The 19,888-nt window shown below is 44.9% G+C and overlaps 1 protein-coding gene across 5 annotated transcripts in view; it reads right to left on the minus strand.

Moving 5' to 3' along the window:
- The window catches only part of TTBK1 (tau tubulin kinase 1), a 120,407-nt gene that overhangs the window by 21,265 nt on the left and 79,254 nt on the right, over positions 1 to 19,888 (minus strand). For all 5 annotated transcript variants that reach the window (XM_069799856.1, XM_069799857.1, XM_069799859.1 and 2 more), the window contains 2 exons: positions 19,089 to 19,264; positions 15,790 to 16,348 (listed from right to left, as the gene is read on the minus strand). In XM_069799856.1, coding sequence (XP_069655957.1) covers positions 15,790 to 16,348; positions 19,089 to 19,264 — 735 coding nt within the window. The remainder of the gene's footprint in view (positions 1 to 15,789; positions 16,349 to 19,088; positions 19,265 to 19,888) is intronic.

Consider the following 19,888-nt stretch of genomic DNA (forward strand, 5'->3'; position numbering starts at 1 on the left):
AGTTAGAAAAGAAGGTGTATGTTAACTGGCTTTAGAGTCACCTTCGGAAAAGAAACGCAGCCCAACTACTGAAGAGTCACTCAACCTCTCTGCCTCGTGAGCAGGCTAGGGAAGCTGTTGAGGACGCCTTTGCTTATTATCGCTGATCACTTTGAAACAGTTGGCCTCTTTCCAGAAGTCCTATATGCAAAAAGAGATATCAAAAATTGATTTTTTTCATCTCAAAAAGGAAAAAAGATTGTTGACTGGTTCTTAAAGGCATACTGCCTTCTCATCTAACACCCAGGTTTGACTGCCGCAGAAGCAGCTTGGGAGAGCTAGCTGCCAAATGGGATCGCAGAAGAAACACGGAGCTTGTTTAAAACAACAAGATATTTTGATGGCCTAATGCCAGTGACACAGGCTAGATAAGGGAAGAACTGTCATTACATGTGCCAAAGTGAAGAACACCAGTCCTCAAGGTAAAAATCCACCACTCTGTGATACCTCCAGATAAGACAGGCAATGAGAGGAAACACCAGTGCCTTAAAGTTTACAATTAATGAACAAAGTGTCAGCTCTGTTGCACTCAAAATTGCCCTGTCCTAGCTGTTTGAAATACCCTATTTCTTTCTGTTTGTATTTGGATTCCTCCCACCCCCAACTCCCAGGCTGGAGAATGGGGACAGCAACTGGAGTTGAGACATTTTCTCACCCACAGAGACCAGGCACCAATTGAAATGGAACTTAGAGACAAGCTCACGACAATAGAAGTGTTGTTTACGTGGTTTGCAATCACAGATGGTAGCTGTGTCTTAAGGGAAAGAGCATTGCCAGCTCTCTAAATTTAGCTGCTCATGTACACAATAATCTGGGGGAATTTGCTAAATCCTAAGGATTCCAGGATTTGAAACTCGTGAAACTGTCCTGAAAATGGAGGGTATCTTCCATTATCACCTTTGAAATCAAACTGCCTTTAAACAACACGATCACTATTCCTCACACAGACTCCATGTAGAGCTGAGACCGCTCCAAGTGCCAAAATGTGCCATTTTTCACTGTTTCCTCCAAGGAAATCAGAGAGAGGGAAGGCAAGAGGCTGATCAAAGTGCTACAGGGACGGTATGGTGCAACATGAGATAGGTAATGGGTAGGAAACTGGTGCAGGAGGCAAGCCTCGCGTATTCTTGGGAATGGCAAAGGCAGGAGGTTGTGCAGGTACCCAGGGATGCAATAAGGATGCGAGGGATGAGACACCAGGGTTGGCAACGGAGGTTAAACCACAGGGGCACGTGAACGTATGGAGTGGGACACGCACTGGCAACCAGGGGGGACTAGAAAGAGTTTTGCCATATGGGGAAGAGATGGGATAGGCAAAGGGGAACAAAGAGGCAACTAGATCCAAGAGAGGTTCTTAAGCAGTGAGGTGAAGACGAGGGGGTTCTGCCTCCTCATCACATTGTACGTGAAGCCTACCAACAGCTCAGGGCTACAGCTGACTGCTGTTGTTCTTGCACCCAGATTAGTATTTAAACATAAGCTAACTGGGTGGCAGCTAGGCAGCAATATCTCTGCTTACGGAGCAATGGATGAGATCCCAGAGGAGAATGCCAGCTAGTCCTGGAGTCAGCTGCTTTATCTCAATCCAGTCTGGAGGGCAACTGCTCAAGTACAGCTTCTTCAGCCTGGGCTGGGGAGGTGGCAACTGCCTCCCAGCACTGGAAGGGAGAAGGTGCGCTCAAACTCTCACCCTCGGCTGAGCACCTACTAACTGAAAGCTAGAGCAGCTTCCTATACACTCCTCAAAAGTCATTTGGACACAGGATTTGAGAGGTGGGCTGATCTGCCTCTGTCCTTGGGGATCCTTAAAGAATCACCCCATGAACTACAGGAAAAGAGCTGTAGGAAAGGTCTTGGAGTCAACATCTGTCATGCAGAAAGGAAAGCATCAGTCCAGGTTGGAAGTCTCTAGGATCCACAAAGACACTTAGCCCAACAAATACAACTTCTGAACCAGTTTGTCCCTGTCAGAGCACCAGTCTTGCAGTAGCCTTGACCATCACAATGTCCAGGTTCAGACCCACAACAAAAAAAAGGAGTGGAAGAGCAAGAGATACTTTTCATCGTGAAGAGGTAGCATAAGGATGGGATTATATCACCCATACAGCTGCCTTACAGGGCATTTCTATCTTACATTCTGTCATCACTGTGACAAAAGAGACTTTAAACAGTGAAAGAGGTGATGCGACGTTAACTCTTCCACTTACCTGCCCCTCAAAACTGGCAAAAAAGTATGGGAATGGTGGACAAAGTCAGGTTCACACCAGGGTCTTTGTCAACATGGGTGTATCAACAGGTTACTCCTAACGCAGATGCATTGGCATCTGCAAAATCGCACCTTTGTCAGTATAGCTTATTTTCAGCCAACCCCCTCCCACCAAAACCTTCTTCACTGAAAGTGAATGTCTGCTGGATAACTACATTTACCCAATTCATGCTAGCTCAACCCAAGCATTTACAGTAACGTTTTCACAGAAATCACATCTCATTAGCTCCTTCCTGTGGGAAGGAGTCTGGGGAGAGAGTGATAAATTGGAAACATCTCCCATTCTGCATAGAAAGAAGGTGAAAGGAGCCAAGAGACCAAGATATAAAAGGATGGCTTTTGTACGTATATACAATCGATGTGCATCTGCTCACTGAAGTACAGCATGAGATCCTAGCAACAGCTACCTGTCCTTCGGATGCTAATGATGTCTGTATTGTAAAGGAGTGGCAAATGCTCATTTCAGTCCTCCTTTTGGATTCTGAGGAGAACAAGTGCTATGTACAATGGGAAGTAAAAACAAGAACGTCTCTTTCAGGATGCAAACCCTGTTCTTGGATCCTTCTGATGAACACAGTTTGCCTAAGAGTTTGATGCTGAAAGGGAATTTTATTTCACTAGTGTTGATTTACACTGACTTACCCCAGATGAAGAATTTAAGGAACCTTATCAAACATAAGAGGAAAAATAACTAGGGCAACTAACTTTTCAGCCCATAGCCCCATGATCACTTTTCATGTCAACAGCCCTCCATCAGTCGCTTTTTTCCCTGCTGACCCTGGCTTGCCAGTGCTGTCAGTTGTGCAAATGAACAGTGAACCAAAGCAGGAAAATGAACCAAAGCTGAAAACAACTTTCCTTCTCCCCGTACAGGTCCATGCAGCCACATGAACACGGCACTGGCACAGGAGAAAGGGCTGAAAGGGCTCGATGGGATGGGGTGGGGATAGGAGGGTACCACTTAGAGAACCGACACTTCTGTTCCCCTAACTTGACCATAAAAGCGCAGACTTCAATGAGAAATGGCTGCTTGCCACTTCCTTTGAGCTTTCTGGTTGGTTTTTTTTTTTTTTTTTTGACAACTGATTTTGGACATATTTACATTTATAATTGCAGTCATTGTAAACAAAACACAATAAATAAATGCAATATAAATGTAACCTGCAGAGGTTTTTCAGAATTGCACTGTAACTAGTTTTAATATTAATTTATTACATTTCCATATATATAAAAAGAGAGCTATTTTCACATTTCTTAATTTGCCAACTGTTCCTCAACAATGTGTGGATTCCATAGTAATTATTACAGCATTAGATGAAGATGTTAAAAAAATCTGCAAATTGACTATTTTTAATACTCTTTGCATACGACTGTAACATCAGGATACCAGCCATTAGCACCAATTAATTTCTTCAGAATTAAATTGTAAAAGCCATACTGATCATGAAATAAAACTTCCCATAAAACCCAGGCAACAGCAACATGTCCAATTACTCTGGTGTAGAGCCCAAATTTGATGGTTTAACAGGATTGGTTTAGAAATCAATATCCCACCTTATAGAATCTGAACAGTAAAGAATTCAATGTCTTTTAAAAATGTATTTCAGCGGCTTACCACCCACCTATGTCTTTAAAATGAGCATCTTCTAGTTTGACCTTTGTTACTTTATCTTCCACCTAGACCCTTATCTTTGCCTGGCAGATTAAAAACCCGTCTTGTTCTGTTCAGGCAGGTACTCCTAACAGCAATCATGTCACTTTTTAGTTTTGTCTTTAATGACAGACTGCACTTCTTCAAGCTCATTCTACAAGGCAGGTTTTACAGAATCAAACAACTCTTGTATTGCTTCTGCTTTTTTAGGTTTTGAAAATCTTTTAAAAAAATTTCCATACAAGACTTGGATATGTAGTGATCTCACCAGTACAAAAGATCTCCCCTCTGCTCACATCTTCATTTTCCTGCTGATACATCAAAGAATAGTTTTTTTGTTTGTTTTTTTTTTTGCTATAGCAGCATAATGAGAACTTACATGCAGCTAATTATTTCCCCTAAACTCCCACCTCATTTTGGGAGACAGCACCTCCCAGGGCACAGTTTCTCCCACTCTGTGCGTGTGACCTATATTCTTCGTACTCAAAACATGACCTTGTCCCTGGCTGAATGCAGTAATTAGTTTGAATGCAAGCAACTTATCAAGCGATCCAGATCTTTCTGCAGAGCTGGCCTGCCAGTACTATTTTATCAAGCCACCCATCTTCCTGTCACTGCAAACTTCCTCCTCAGTGATTTCTTTCTTCTTCTTGACAGCCACTAAAGGCAAAGAATAGTGCTGAGCTAAGGGCGGGAGATCAGGAGTCCTGATGAGAAACATCCCCACTTGTAAGACATACCAACATATAAACATGTTTTGTTTGGTTAGTTGGTTTTCAATTTATTAATAATTTTAACTAGCAGAAAGTCTTACTGAAGTCTATATAAATCAACCACCTTTACCAATCAGACTTTTGAACTTAGAAGAAGAACAGTATAAAGTTTACTTGGCAAGAACAGTTCTATATATAACCATGATGAGTAGCATTAGATAGATTACTGCCCTTTAAATTTCATGTATGGAGCTACTTACTGGCTAGTCATCGTTTTTGTCTGAAACGGGCAGGTTAGAGTTTATAAATACCCAGTTATCCTGTTTGTTCCCTTTTCTCACTGGCAAAACTAAAAATTGTTTTCTAAAAAACAGAACAGCAGAGATTTTTGTTCCTAAAATTGACCTTGAAAAGTGAACATCAGTGTTTTGGAGACTATGAACTAAAAATTATTAAGAGCTACTGATTTTAAATCTACTTCTTTCACAAATTCCATTTTCTCTGCCATCTGCTGTTCTATTAAAGTCTCTACTGAACATGGAAAAAATAACATCAGAGCAGAGTCTGCTTAAGGAAATCCCTTCTCATGTCATTTTGAGAAAAGCAAAGCCTTGCTCTTTCTGCGCTTGACAAGAGAAGAACTGCCAAATAGGATTAGGCTACCGGTTAATTCAGTCCAAGTTTTTCTGGCAAGGCCTAGAGCCTTTTTTAAAAATAAAACTGATCAACAAATTGCAGATCAAAATTTTGGCTGGGCAGTGAAGTGTCCTGTTCACTCACGTTCTTGGGGCAAATCAAAAAGAAATTGATGTCACTGACTCAAGAATGACTGTGGGAAGAGACTGGTCATGCCTACGTTCAGTCTTCTCAAGGAGGGTGTGCTGACCCCTCCATCTCCATCCCCGCACCCACCTGGATGCTCTGTGGGATGTCCTGCGGCATGCAGACCCACCAGGCCAGGTCCTACGAGCTTCAGAAAGCATCACCCACCCGTCTGGGGTTGCAGCGTCTGGGGTTGCTTATGGAAGGGTGACTCTGATATTAAGGGAGCCTCAGGCAGGGCAGATACACCTACAGCAATCAGTGTTTGGAAGGAAGCGTTCATTGTAACTGCACGGGCAACACCCTACCTATGCAGTAATCCCTCCGTGTCACAACTTTCTTCCAAAACCCATACTTATCCCATGCCATTTTCACATCTGCCTGAGCTTTCTATACCTTTTCTTGTCTGTATCCTGTGCTTATATACTTTCTGCAGAGTATTTTACTTTGGACTCGCACTTTCCTAAAGCCCTGAGCATCAGCAATGACCCCCTCTCCTTTAACCCTAACATCCATACTGCCTCTTCTCCCAAAAGACCAGACCAAGGGCTCATTTCAATAACAGTCAGTTACTGCATTCACTTAACTACAGAAGGTCTTCATACTGCCTGGTGTTTTACACTGCAGCTATACTGAGAAGGGCAATATATCCCTGCAAACCCGGGAAATACTTCTGACAATTTAAATTAACTTTGATCTCCCTTTTCCTCTGAGATTTAAGTCAGTTTTAGTCAAGGGCTCCAGGGGCTCTGTACACCAAGTGCTGAGGCCAGTTTATTTCTCGAGTGAACTCTGTTATCACAGGCATTTCCAAGCAAGGCCAAGAAGCAGGGCTGCTCTGCCACTGAGAAGCTGCAGGTGCCTAAAATTTCTGGAATTTAGAAACAGTGTAATATACAGCTGGATCAGTAAGAAAATTCTTGCTATCCAACTCTTGACAGTCAGCGCCTCTGGGGGAAGGCAGGCAGATTTGGAGCAGCTTAGGAGTGGAGAGCAGACAAACAGGTCCGCTGTCACGTAACAGAGGCAAAAGCCAGAGAGACAGAAATATGTGGTCGCTGCATGGAAACCAAACTGCAACGAAAGCAAGGGGATTTCCAAAGCCAAAGCAACAAAGAGATACATGATCGTAACTCCACAAGAGGGACAAATCCTGAGGTCCTGCCTCAGGTGAGCTTCCAGTGGGAGTCTGCCTACATCTAGATGGAGTAAAACCGCCTGCAGATTTGGCCCAGCGTAAGATACCAACAAAGACGTCTGAACCGCTTTGCCCCGGGGGGAAGGTAACGCTTGCCGATACCTCCGCGGTCTCTCTGCTCCAGCCATAATTTGACAACGTTTGTGGCTCGATGGCGCGCGTTCAGCCCTGCCCTTCCTACCCCCGAGGCGGCGGGACGCGCGAGCGAGTCTCTGAGACGGGCCCTGGCATCCACCTCTTTCACACATCGCACGTTCACCATCCGCGTTCTCATCTTCGGCCGCGCTGCCGCCCCTCGCCCAGGCTGCTGGGAGGCTTAGAAAGGCAGATGTTTTCAGTCTCTGCGGGGTCTGGTTGCAGGGGCTTTGGAAGTTACAGTACCTTAGGCCATGTGTTGTCTGGGATTCAATATTGCATTAAAGTGGTGACACACTGTGGGCAGGTGGGATCTATTATTGCATTATGGAGGCTGCTGCTTCCCTGAACAGGCTATGTTTTGTGTGTGAAGCGGGCCCACACCTGCTGGAGCTGGGACCTGGAAATGCGGAGGACGGAAGGCATGAGTCTGTGGTTTCCTGCCGTGAGGGGCATGTGCCTGCGGTGGGGCATGCGTACGGGACTGCTCTCCGCTGAACGGCTGCGCTGTATGAAAGTGCCACCAACGTGAGGGTAGTGTTCTGTCTCCAGGGTTGAGGAGGAGAAAACGGAGGACGCCAGTCTTCTCAGGGGGCTGTACCTCGGGAGGGAGTGCTGAGAAGGCCTGTCCTCCTCCAACTGAAAAAGACCAAGAAGAGTGGAGGAAAAGGTGTCAGGCAAAGACTTGACTCGCCCCTGGTTTGCGATGCGCATGCTGCGGACATCTTCGCTGGCGGATGAAAAATGCTTTTGCTCTACGCGGGGCGTACTTACTGCTCTGCGTCTATAAATTCCCGGGGGTCCTACGGGCACCGCGGGAGCCTGCCATTACAGGGGGCCTGCCACGCTCTCCCCAGCCACACGCGGACACGAGCGACACCAGGGGTGTCGGGCTCCGCTACGTCAGTCCCCTCCTCTGGCTCTTCAGGCCACACGCCTCACCTCTCTGTTCCTCTGGCATCGCTCATCTTGGCACGTCATCAGGCTATTCATACATCTCGCCTACAGGTAACGGTCAAACTCTGAACGCACTTGGAAACCACGCGTACGAGAAAAGGTGAAACACCTAAATGGTGCTAAAATGATTATAGGTATTTAAAAGTGAGGGATTCTCAGGGGCTCTTTCAAGGAGTCTTACTAAAACTTGGTCCAGGGATTTGCAAAGGCAACTTTGGGGGCTGTTAGTGGACTTTTCCTTTTCCCACACTTACACTGCCAGCCTCCCGATACACTTTTATACTCAGTACCTGCTGGGGGAGCGTTAATGCTTCCAGTTTGGGTAAGTGGAGTATAAGCAGCAGCTGGAAAGGCAGGCAGAGTATAATTCTCCTTTCAGTGAGAAATTCAAAACACAGAGCCACAGGAGGACATGAGGAGAAGAGGCACTCTTAGGTCCCCTTTCTGCTTCTGTGATGCTGGGATGGCCGGGAGAGGGAGGGAAGTATACTCACAGAGGACAGCTTGTGCCAGGAGGAGATCACAGTCCCTACCTTCCCTGTACGCACTGAATGGAAGAGCAAGGCGTTACAGGAATGACTTCAGATTCTTCACCCTGAAAATGCTAAGCCCTTCCTCCCCCTTCTACCTCTGCTCTGAAACTAGCACCCTCACAGGGGTCAGCAACCTCAATTTCCAAAACCAGACCATTTTTCCTGGAATTGTTTTTCCTTTCAAATCCATTCCTTTCCTTGTGCTGCATTTCTTTTCAGTAAGTCTCTGCAGGATTCAAAATGTAATTGGGAAATGTGAAAAGGCAACATTTTATTTTCTTAAGCCAACACTGCCCTCCTTACCTTACTAGAGATGTTGCCCTTGCAAATGATATGAGAAAAAGAGCTGAACTCCATCCAGTCTCATCTCTTTCCTGTCACCTTCAATATCTCTGCAGTGCTTTGAGGCAGGTATCTTATCTTCATAAGCGTCTGAGAACTACTCAGCTTGTGGTGGGCATTAAATGTGAAAAGCAATTATTCACAGTCCTAAAAGTACGGCGTGTCACTGCATAGATCAGACTCTTAGATAATAACAATGTAATGCTGTCATACAGAGTATTTGAGAGAGACAAATTCTAGACAGCAGCTCTAATTTGTCATATTCTCTTCTTTGCGTAGATGGTGTAGAAATTCAGTCTTGGGTGCACTGTTTGCAGGCTGCACAACTAAGTATACTGGAATTCTTATTACTACTTTTTTTCTCCATGTTTGGGCTCAGCATATTGTATAATTTCCAATGTATGTATTATCCCAACATGGTAAAGACTTCTCAGATCAAAAAGGATCACTCCAACTACCCAAATGGACCTCCTTTACAGCACAGGACCAAGGAACTTGCCCAGGCCATGAAGGGGCAAATTGCAACACCCCACCAGCAAGCACACTTAGGTATTGCTGCCTCCTGGCTGAAGCTGAGGTTACAGACACGCCACTTTTCTTCACTGATGCTCTAATGCTTAAATTACACGGTCAGCGCTGGAGGTGCTGCCCCCTTTTAGCCCTTTGCCCTTGGCCGCAGTCAGGCTGAACCACGTTCCATCAGGCCTGTTCTGCTCTTGTTTGGACAGGAGTAGTATGACACCTCTCATGTGAAGTGCCAGAAAAATGTGATGTTGATAGAGCTCAACATATTTTAAAGATATAAAATGTAATTAGGAATTTCTACTGAGCTTAAGGTTTTCATTGTTGTGACCTGTATATCTATAACGAGCATATGTGAGCATTACTTCTCTTATAGTATCACCCTTTGCTGATCCTTTATTCCTAACACATGGATGGACAGGGAGCCTGAATCTAAAGAGCGTATGGGACAGACGCCAACTCTACATACACCCTTCTCCATCTGCTGGCAAGCTCTTCTCATGCAGAGGGAAGCCGGAGGAGCTCAATGTCAAAGAATTGCATCATCTACAACGGGCACCAAGTGCAGCTCAAGGGGAATTACACCGAGTGAGGGGCAATGAGAGTCTGCCCCTCTTCTGCAAACGCCCATTTCTCACCACTGAGAAATGGTCCCTCAGGTACCCTCAGAGCAGCCCACAGACGATGCTGTAGAAGGGAAAGCAAACCAAGACCCATAGCACCTTTTCATATCTCATTTTTCCTGCTGCCTTCTTCCCCCAGCCTACCTTTTCTGCCCAGGGTTATAAATCTGAGGGCCTGCTGTGTTTTGCTTCTACCTGTTGCTCTATTATTTCAGCCCAGCTTTTCTTCTTTCTGCCTCAGAGCCAGTGAAGTTGTAGTTTCTGTCCTCTCCTCCTGCTGTCTATAGGCACTCTGGGAGGGACAAAGATTTCCCTTCTTACTTTTCCAGGGTCTGGGGCCACAGAGGCCACCGGGCCCAAACTAATACCCAGAGAAAGCCCTGCTCAGCTTTCAGTCCTCAGTGCAAATCAGAATTCCTCCAGGTAACAGACCCAGGGCAACCCAGGGCTCTACACCACATGAACCAGAGAGGCAGTACGGATCACCCGAAATGCTGGAGCCCTGTCCTTGTAGTGAGGCAGCCCTCTCCTGTGTCTCTGTGTCCCTTTCTAAAGAATAATCATTACCAACTTAAATCAATGGAGGAAGAGAACAGCATACTGGGGTTGCTGAAGTGGTTGTCCTCTGATCAGCTGTGCTATTCCCAAGGGTATTGGGCAACGTCACAACTATAGCATCCCTCAGATGAGGCAATGATGAAGTTCAGGAGCATGGGAGCACCCGTGGGCTCAGCACCAGAACAGAGAATATTTTCTTGGCTCAGTGAGGGTCTCAGCACAGTTTTCCACAGAAGAAAACCAGTTATTATAGGTAAAGTTGGACTCCCAGGTGAAGCTGGCCCAGGAAGCCTGCGCAATGTGCTTCTGACTGCCTCCTGTCTTACCCATGGTATTACCAACACAGGTCTTCATGCCGAATATGCTTGCGTGATCTCTCAGCAAAGATGCCAACGGTGGGGTATGGCTGGAAAGGACTTATAAGCTCCACAGCTGCTGCCCTCTCAGGGTCAAGACATGGACAACTTTAAATAAGTTCATTTTTGGCATTCTCCTGGTTGTGGAAGGCTGGCTGTGGGAGAAAAGAGGCCTAATATAGCACCAAGGGAGATTTTTTTAAGATTGATTCTAACTACACAGCTAACTTGGTGAGGAAATACACCAGTGCCTTTTCACATTGGGACCTTCTCTAAAAGATGAACTCTTGGCTCTGGGAGATGGGACTGTAAGACATAGTGTAAGCAAAATGCTCTCTGAACTCTGCAGAATATATCCAAGAATAGGTAAGGAAGAGTTAATATGATCTCCCACTATTGCTTCACTTTTCTTGTGTTTTTTAGATGCGGCATCATTTGGACAGGCATGTTTTAGGCAGGCAAGTCTCAAAACATTTTGTGCAATGCCAATTGCACTAGCAGCAAAGGAGATTCAGAGTCAAGAAATACCTATAAGCACGGACCTACAGTCAGAAGTAATTGCTAAAACTCATAAACGAATGAACATTTGTATTTCTTTCCAACACAGAGGGCAGCAGTAAGTTGCTGTCTCTGCCAAGTGTCAGTGAATTTACCCAGCATATTTAAGAACTTGACAGGTTTTTAAATTGTATTCCTAGGTGTGGATATAAATAGTTTCCAACAATAACAGCAATCCTATGTCAGGATTAATATGTAAACAGAAGTGCAGGTTCAGTCTTTTTTTCCACTCATTTTTAGCTATTTCTGTAGCTTTATCTGCACATTAATGCATAAAAATAAGCAGAGATTTATTAGTACATTCCTGAAATGCATACATTGAAGTAAACCCTAAGAGCCCTGTTAAACAGCTTGCTGGGTGCCTGGTGCTGCACTGAGCAGCGCACAGACAGAAGGGCCTGAGCAGGACATAAAGTTTCATGACAGACCTGTTTTCCCTTTATACCAGGGCTTCCCATGAGGTCTACGCTCCACTGCAGCTGTCTTCTTGTCAGCTGAAACTGGGAGATATCTAATATGTGAGAATATTTGGGTCAGAAACTCCCCCAGGGTATTCAGAGCCTCCTCTGTACTTGACTTTACCCACAGCAGCATCTGTTCATACTGTGTTCCCTCTTACACCCACACAGTTTCATGAGGACACCACCATCCCTCACACTTGTACTACAATATCTTTTTTTCCAACAGATTCACATATTTGAACAAACATCTGAGCTCTAAACGAGGGTAGCTCAGGGAACTACAGGCTGGTCAGCCTGCAGAGAGCATGGAGCAAATCATCCTGGAAGCCATTACCAAACATATGAAGGAGAAGAAGGTGACTGAGAGCAGTCAGCACAGATATATGAAGGGGAAACCATGCCTGATGAACCTGATAGCTTTCTGTGATGAGATAACTGGGTGGGAGGTTGTTTATTTCGACTTTAGTAAAGTTTTTGACACTGTCTCCCATAACATCCTCACAGACAAAATGATGAAATATGGGCTAGATAAGCAGTGAGTTGGACTGAAAACTGACTGAGCTGCAGGGCTCAAAGCATTATGCTTCGGGAAACAAAGTCCAGCCAGAGGCCAGTCACTAGTGGTGTAGCCAGGCATCGATACTGGGGCCACTACTGTTTAACAGCTTCGTTAATGACCTGGTTCACAGATGATACAAAACTGGGAGGAGTGACTGACACACCAGATGGTTGTGCTGGTATTCAGAGGTGCCTGGATGGGCTGGTGAAATGGGCAAAAAGGAATTTCAGGAAGTTCAACAAAGGGAAGTGCAAAGTCCTGCAGCTGGGGAGGAAGAGCACACACTAGGGGCCAACTGTCCAGAAAGCAGTTTGACAGAGAAGTACCTGGAGGTCCTGGTGGACATTAAGCTGAACACAAGCCAGCGAGGTGCCTTTGTGGCAAAAAGGGCCAACAGCCTCCTGGGCTGCATTAGGAGGAGCGCTGCCAGCAGGTTGAGGGAGGTGGTCCTTCCCCACTACTCAGCACTGGTGAGGCCACACCTGGAGTGCTGTGTTCCAGTTCTGGGCTGTCCAGTACAAGAGAGACATGGAGATAGTCCAGCAAAGGGTCACAAAGATGATGAAGGGACTGGAGCACCTCTCATTTGAGGAAAGGCTGAGAAAGCTGGGACTGTTTAGTCTGGGGAAGAGAAGACTCAGGGGGGTTCTTATTGACATTTATAAATACCTGATGGGAAAAAGAAGATGGATCCAGACTCTTCTTAGTGGTGCCCAGTGAAAGGACAAGAAGAAATGGGCTGAAATTGAAATACAGGAAATTCCATTTAAACAGAAGGAAAAGTTTTTTTACCGTAAGGGTGACTGAACACTGGAACAGGTTGCCCAGAGAGGTTGTGGAGTCTCCATCCTCAGAGATATTCTGATTGGACACCGTCCTGAGCAACCTGCTCTAGTTGATCCATCTTGGAGCACAGGATGGGACCAGATGATCTCCAGAGGTCCCTTCTAACCTCAACCACGCTGTGACTGATAATCCAGAGGTCACTGTCTTTTTGCCAGTAACAAGTAATGGCTTATATGTTGGAGCCAGAGAATGGAGGAACAGAAGAAAGCATTAGAGCAGGGATTACCCATTTGTTCTCAGTACTTTACTGACACCAGTGGATGATCACCAGTTTTCGGGAGACCAGAATGAGATCCCAAATCAGTACAACAAGGCCTATGACCTTAGTCATGGTAGTTCTGCATTTAGTGACATTTTTACCTATCTTAAAAGGCTCAGTTCATATTCAAAGATAAGGAAGATTTATTCTCACACAGATACACACACACACACAATCTAATCAGAGTTTCAATCAAACCCAGAGGAAGCCCAAGCCTGAGCTACAGGAAACATCTGTCAATGCTAGTGAGGCCTTCAGTATTTTCATTAGTTAAGTCCTTGGTCACCTTCTTATTAGCATCCCAACCAACTGTCCCTCCATCTCTGCTGTACCTAAGAAGAACAGGCTTCTGCTTTCCTTGAGGCACCAAGTCATTTTTCCTTTGAGAGTTAGCAGTTGGTTTTGTGACAGCAAATGGAAAAACATGAATGTCACTGCAAAGCTGTGTGTTTAGAGGCAACTGAAGGGTCCAGACATCAAAGGAAGCACAGCTAATTCCTGGCCAGCCAAAGAAGTCCAGTGTTGGTCTGTATGTACAAAGCTAGGCCCTGGAGTAAATAAAGGGTATTTCAGAGCACAGGAGCAAAAAAATGCACAGTCTGCTGGAGAACTAAGGCTCTCTAATGTATTAGCAGTGATCACCCACAATCGCATTAATCTACCTGTTTTGCCTGCTTTTTAAGTATCACTGTGCAGTGATAAGGAGCCTTCATACGGCGTCACACTCCACTCCCCCAGGCATTTCACACAGCAGTATAACATGCTATGGCCAAGCAGGCACCTCCAGCCTTCTTTAGCTATGCTAAATATGTCAGTGAAGTGTCCCTGCTGGCTCTTACAGCTGGTTCTTAACTGCCGGCTCTTGCCATGTTCATCGCATCTTGCAGATCTTGCACATCTTGCACTGACCAGCCCAATAAGTGTACAGACAGAGCAAATTCAGACACAGACCCTTCCAACTCTGCCGACTTCGCCTATGCAATCTCTAGATATCTGGGGCATTCAACATATTGGCTTTATGCAGCAAACACTACCTAGGAACCTTGCAACTGGACACAGTCTCCGTGAGAAGCGTGGATTGCTACTATCCCGTGCTCAGCAGGACAGTCCCACTAGTGCCTGCTGTCAGAATTTCTATCCTTCCTGTAAATACTGCAGCTTCATACACCTTAGTAAGGAACATCTTGCCTGGCAGGCAAGGATTTGGTTTGATTCTTTTTATATAGTTTCTTGTATCCTTCATGTTTTGCTGCCAAAACTAACAGTCCTTTTTTTCTTGTACCTCTCCAGGATCCAGAGCAGAGAGGAATCTGGGCAAGGCCTGAATGGAGGGATGTTCTTTTAACATGCTCCAGTCCAGTGAACACTCCCTTAGAGAATAAGCTCAGGAGGGAATGGGAGATGGAGTTACCATCTTCCAGAGGGGAACAAGCGACTGCACGAGCGCCGGCTGTAGGAGAGTATCACTGTGTCCGTGACCTGAGACTCTCCTGCTCTTTGCTACCCTTATGGATCCCACATGCATGAGAGATCTTCATTAACATAAAAATAGAAAAAGCCCTCAGGAGAACAATTTTACTGTCTCTTGCAGTGAACGCTCTGGGACAGCCTTCTTCTGAATGTCTGAGAAATGAAGATTAGATATGACAGAGGAACTCTGAGCCTAACACTATATCATGTTTTTCCAGGTAATCTAATAAGTTACTTCCCACTAAAAACTGAACTTCTTTATATCTTCAGAGGACCACAGAAAAAAGCAAAACCAAAATTAAAAAGCCCTCTACAACTATCTGGAAAAAACACAGTAGGTAAAGAACATTTCTGTGAGTAAATACCTGGTAACAACAATGCCAGTCACTGAAGTAAATTTGTCGGGATGTGTGTGCTGGTTACTCTGAGCTTTTTATTAGGTATTTAGAAGAAAGTTTAGTTTCAGGGAGTTATTTTATGGTTTGCATTGCTGCAGTCCTGCCCAGTGCTGGTGTGAGATTAGGTCAGAGGGTGTTCTCTTGCCAAACACTGCTGTTGCTGCTGAGAAACTATGTGGAGAAGATTTGCTAGCGACATCTCCATACAACTAAGTGGTTATTAACAAAACACTGTGGGAGAGCAATAAGAGAACTGATTAAAGATACTCACAACCGCAGCTGTGCTCTCCTCTTGTCCCTGTACCAAAACGGATGAAAGACCTTGATAACAGCGTATCCTTGGTAGGGGACAACGTTACTAGCTATAGGGAGCACATTTAAGGTGTTCACAACATTTGCAAGCACTGTCAGAAAGAGTTTCACGAGAGCATCCATGCTTGGAATCACAGAATTCTTCAGCACAGCTGAGGTTTCCTATGATGATGCTATGCTAGGCAACAAGATACAGACCCAGGGATCTTACCTGTCTCTGAGGACCAGTAGGTTCAGATTCTCGTCTCCTTTGTCGGATAGCTGGTGCTGAATGTAGGGGGGAGTGGGCTGGACTTCCTATTTGCTGTTCATGTTTACTGTCAGATACTGTTTGAGAAGGTCCTTCATGTCTGTGGGAACTGTCCTCCTCAGTCACAGGCTGCATACCCCGACTTCGCCCATCATGCGTCTTCGGCCTGACTGCAGCATCTGCCCCCAAACGCCTTCTCTCCTCACCCTCTTCAATAGGTCTTAGTTCCTCAGGCTCCTCATCCGTGGTTCCAGAGGTGCTTGGCTCAGCACCTGGGTGAAAGTCCTTCAGCTCTGTCTCCTTGTCAATGATAACCCACTCCTTGCTATCAAAGTCCTCCTCCTCTGCGAGTGGCACTGAACGGAAAGCATTGCTGAGGGCTTCATGTTCCACCGAAGCAGACACATCCATCCGACCACTTGCTTGCCGGTCAGCCTGGCCAGTATCAATGGACAGCATCTGGGCTGGCTGGGAGGAGCATACAAGCCGTGATGGAGAGCCAGGTAAATCCATTCGAGATCTAAAGACAGAACATGAAGCCATTAAAAATACATCAGGTTTGCGCTCAAAGTTAGGGATCATAAAAGTTGAGAGAAAAGCTGTATAGTTTATCTCGCTCATTTCTTGGTACGCTTCAGAAAGACAAGCTTAAGCAAAAATATTTCTTTAGAACCTAAAATAGCATAAAGATGTTCCCCTAAAGTGGTTCAGTATGCCAGCCAATTCAGCATCTCTATTCTTTGTAGATGACAGGATGATAAACAGTTTCCCCCAGCAACACCAATATACTCTTTCCCCTTTGTTAAGTTCTACTGGTTTGTGAAAAAAACCAAAACCAACCAAAGCACCCCGAAATCCTAAATTTACTATCTGACTTAACAGTGTCTCTGCTGGGCTCCTATAATCTCTTCAGCTGCACTGTGCCATCTCTAAGGCGGCCACATGAGTTCTTCGAAGCCAGCAAGAATCTTTGATCCCATTGTGCATAGATGACCCCAAAATACTTTGGAGGAGCAGGAAGAAAATATGGCAAGTATCCTTTTACAAAGGGTAGTATAATGAATGTTATAGTGGCTCGCGGTCTAAATAGCAGAGCTTCTGCAGCCATGCAGAAATACCTTTCAAAGAGGCTCTGGAAGCAACCTGTGCCCCAATGGCCCTGGCAGCATCTCAGCTGGAAAAGCCAGTGGCACTTCTGTCTTTCTGCTCCACAGTGTTACGATCCATGCTTCTCATTTGGCCTGCACCTGCTGCTTGCTTTGCTTCTCTGTCTATCACAGAGGCTAGCAGCTTGCTGCACAAAGCCAGAGTGTCCGCTGCCCAGAAAAAGACAGCCGCAGTGTGTTTTACAAAAGGATTTCAACAAGGACCATACAGGAGCCTTGCAGACTCTTCTGGGAAAAGCCTCCCATGCATGAGGGGAAACAGAGAAGTGACTGACCATTGAGTGAGGGTTGCTAAACAAAACTGGGTATCTTTAACACAGTGGAAGGTCAAAGCTGAGATGGAAAGAATTACAAGCAAAAATGAAAAATTTTTGACGAGGAAAGGGGAATTAGAGAAGGACGTGCATGAGAGGTTGATGTAGAGAAAGTTGTGAGCAAAAACAAAGATCTCAGCAAAAGCTGTCTGATGGATCTGAAAGAAATAAGGCTGTATTTGTTAAAGTCTTAAAAATGTAGGACTGTCAATAGGGAACACTAAGTATGCAAAGTAAGAATGCAAAATGGCCTACACTCTGTGTGTGAAGAACTGGATTTTAAACAGCTGTTGCTAAAAAATAAAAGAAACTCTGGATTTAGCCAATGTCTTCATCTATTCCCCAGCAGAGGAGAGACTCTGGGAGTGGAAGAATTTACTGCAGAAAGCCAGAAGAATTTCCCACTGCTGGGACTCAGGTCTGTGTTGTAAAAAGACAAAAACAGAATAAAAAGAAGAATGTGTGGCAGAGTGGAATTATATTTGCACCATACTTGGTTCAAGCTACTTGGAAGATGAAAAAAGATCTTGATTTTAAAAACAGGAGTTGAGGGAAGAAGGCAGGAGAAAGGGATTGTTTGGATAATGCTCATTTTCTATATTAAGTTAGCATGATGCTGAGTAGACAAGGAAGAGTGGGAGAAATAAAGGAAGGAGTTAAAAGCATTCAGTGAATACACAGGGCTAGTGTTGCTGACTATTATATATAGCTTTTTTCCTTTCCTATTTTAAAGAGCTTTTCTTCTGAGCAAGCAAAAGAAGAGGTAGCAAGAACCAAGAATTGTTATTCAAACCCTAAACTATTAACAGCAACACAAACAATCTTTCCTGAATTACAGAGAAGCATTACAGCTTCCCCCAGCCACCCGGAATAAAACAGTACCTAACAAACTGGGGGTAGTGCTAGGGGCTCATCCTCTCTCTAGTTCTTTTTGATCCTTCTTCATTTTCAGCTACTGTCTCCTCGTGACTGTTCCTCTTGGTGGAAGTCTGTCAGATTTTCTCTGAGAAGAAGGCCTGTCTCTCTCCTACCTCTTTTAGAGGGGCCATTTCACCAGCATGTCCTGCAACCACAGTCCATGCCCTGACTTTCAATGGAAAGAGGAAGACAGAGTAACAAAGGATGTGAAGGGGGTTACCACCACGAAGGGCTTATGTCTTGTAACACGTGTTCTCCAGCACGCAACACTTTAAAAAGCTTCTTTCCATTATTTTTATTATTCTTGGTTTTTGTTTATTTCTTTGCTGTGGATCTGAGAGAAGGTATTTCTATTACCCTCAAAATTAGGGTGTAACATGTACTTTTCATGTGCAAACCAGCACAATGCTATATGCTGAGAAATGAATACTATTACTACTGTTAATGAAAAGTAATGAAATAATGAAACCCACCAGATCAGGACCTGCCAGCTAGCTCCCAGAATACATGCATCCCTGTATGTATCCTAATAAGATCCATTCTTCCCTCCCACCTCAGGCCAGCCACAAGCTTTCTGACTGTTTACATTATCTCTGACCTGATGCTTTGCCTTCCCTCTGACAAAATGTCCCTCCTTCCATCTGTGGAGTTCTTCCCATCCAGGGATAGGATGAGAATCATTCCCACTAACTCTCCTTATTAACAGACATGAGTGTCTCGTCAGAAAGATCATAAAGCTCATGAACACCTCCACCCCCAAATGAACTTCCGGTGCCTGCTGATCTAGTGATCAGGTTGGTCTCAACAGTCAACCCACAAGACACTGCTAAAAGCAGTAGGAGGCTACAGAGGATGAGCAAACCTTCTTTCATGTAGATCTGCTTTGCCATCAGCAGTGGAGAGGCGTTCTGACTCAGGGCTGTTCACACGGCGGTATCTTAGGGAGCGCACTTGTGCAGTAGGGGACTCCGGAGGCACTCGGACAGGGGAACTGGGGCAGACACCATTTCTCTGCTCCTCTTCCACCATGCACTGAGTCTGTAGGGGGTAAACACAGAGAACCTCAAAATCTGACCACAGACATTGTTTTCCCATCCCTCACTGTTGCTCTGTGCTTTCTTCAAGGATACAGTTTCAGCTGCATTTTCACAATCTACACAAGCAATGTTTGAAGGAATGCAAGGGGCCATATGCCCTGGCAATTACCCAGTATTAAAACAAGGTATGGGTTTTAAATAGATTCAAATATTTAAACAACTTTACAAGGTGGCCTTTGCATTTCAGTTACCCTGAACAGCTGATCCAAAGGAGTTATCATGGGCAAACCTACTGCATACACAAACCCTAACTGCTTATCTATGTCAATATTTGTCTATGCAGTGTCCATGCATTATATTGCAATGTACATACTTTTACTTCAGATGAACTTGATATGACTAAGCCATCTCCTAATTCCCAGGGTGGTTTGGGGTTTTTTGTTTTGTTTTGTTTTTAAGTCTTGGTCCTCTAAACAAAGTCCTCCAGGACATATACTCAGCCACAACATCTGTAGAGCCTTCCACAGACCCAAGGTCATGCAGGTACCTGAACACGCTCGTGGACACTTGTGAGCATTGACTGTTCATACTCTACCAGTACATATTTTCTGTTTTCATACGGCCT

The sequence above is a fragment of the Haliaeetus albicilla genome, chromosome 13 (assembly GCF_947461875.1).
Source record: "Haliaeetus albicilla chromosome 13, bHalAlb1.1, whole genome shotgun sequence".
Taxonomy (NCBI): domain Eukaryota; kingdom Metazoa; phylum Chordata; class Aves; order Accipitriformes; family Accipitridae; genus Haliaeetus; species Haliaeetus albicilla.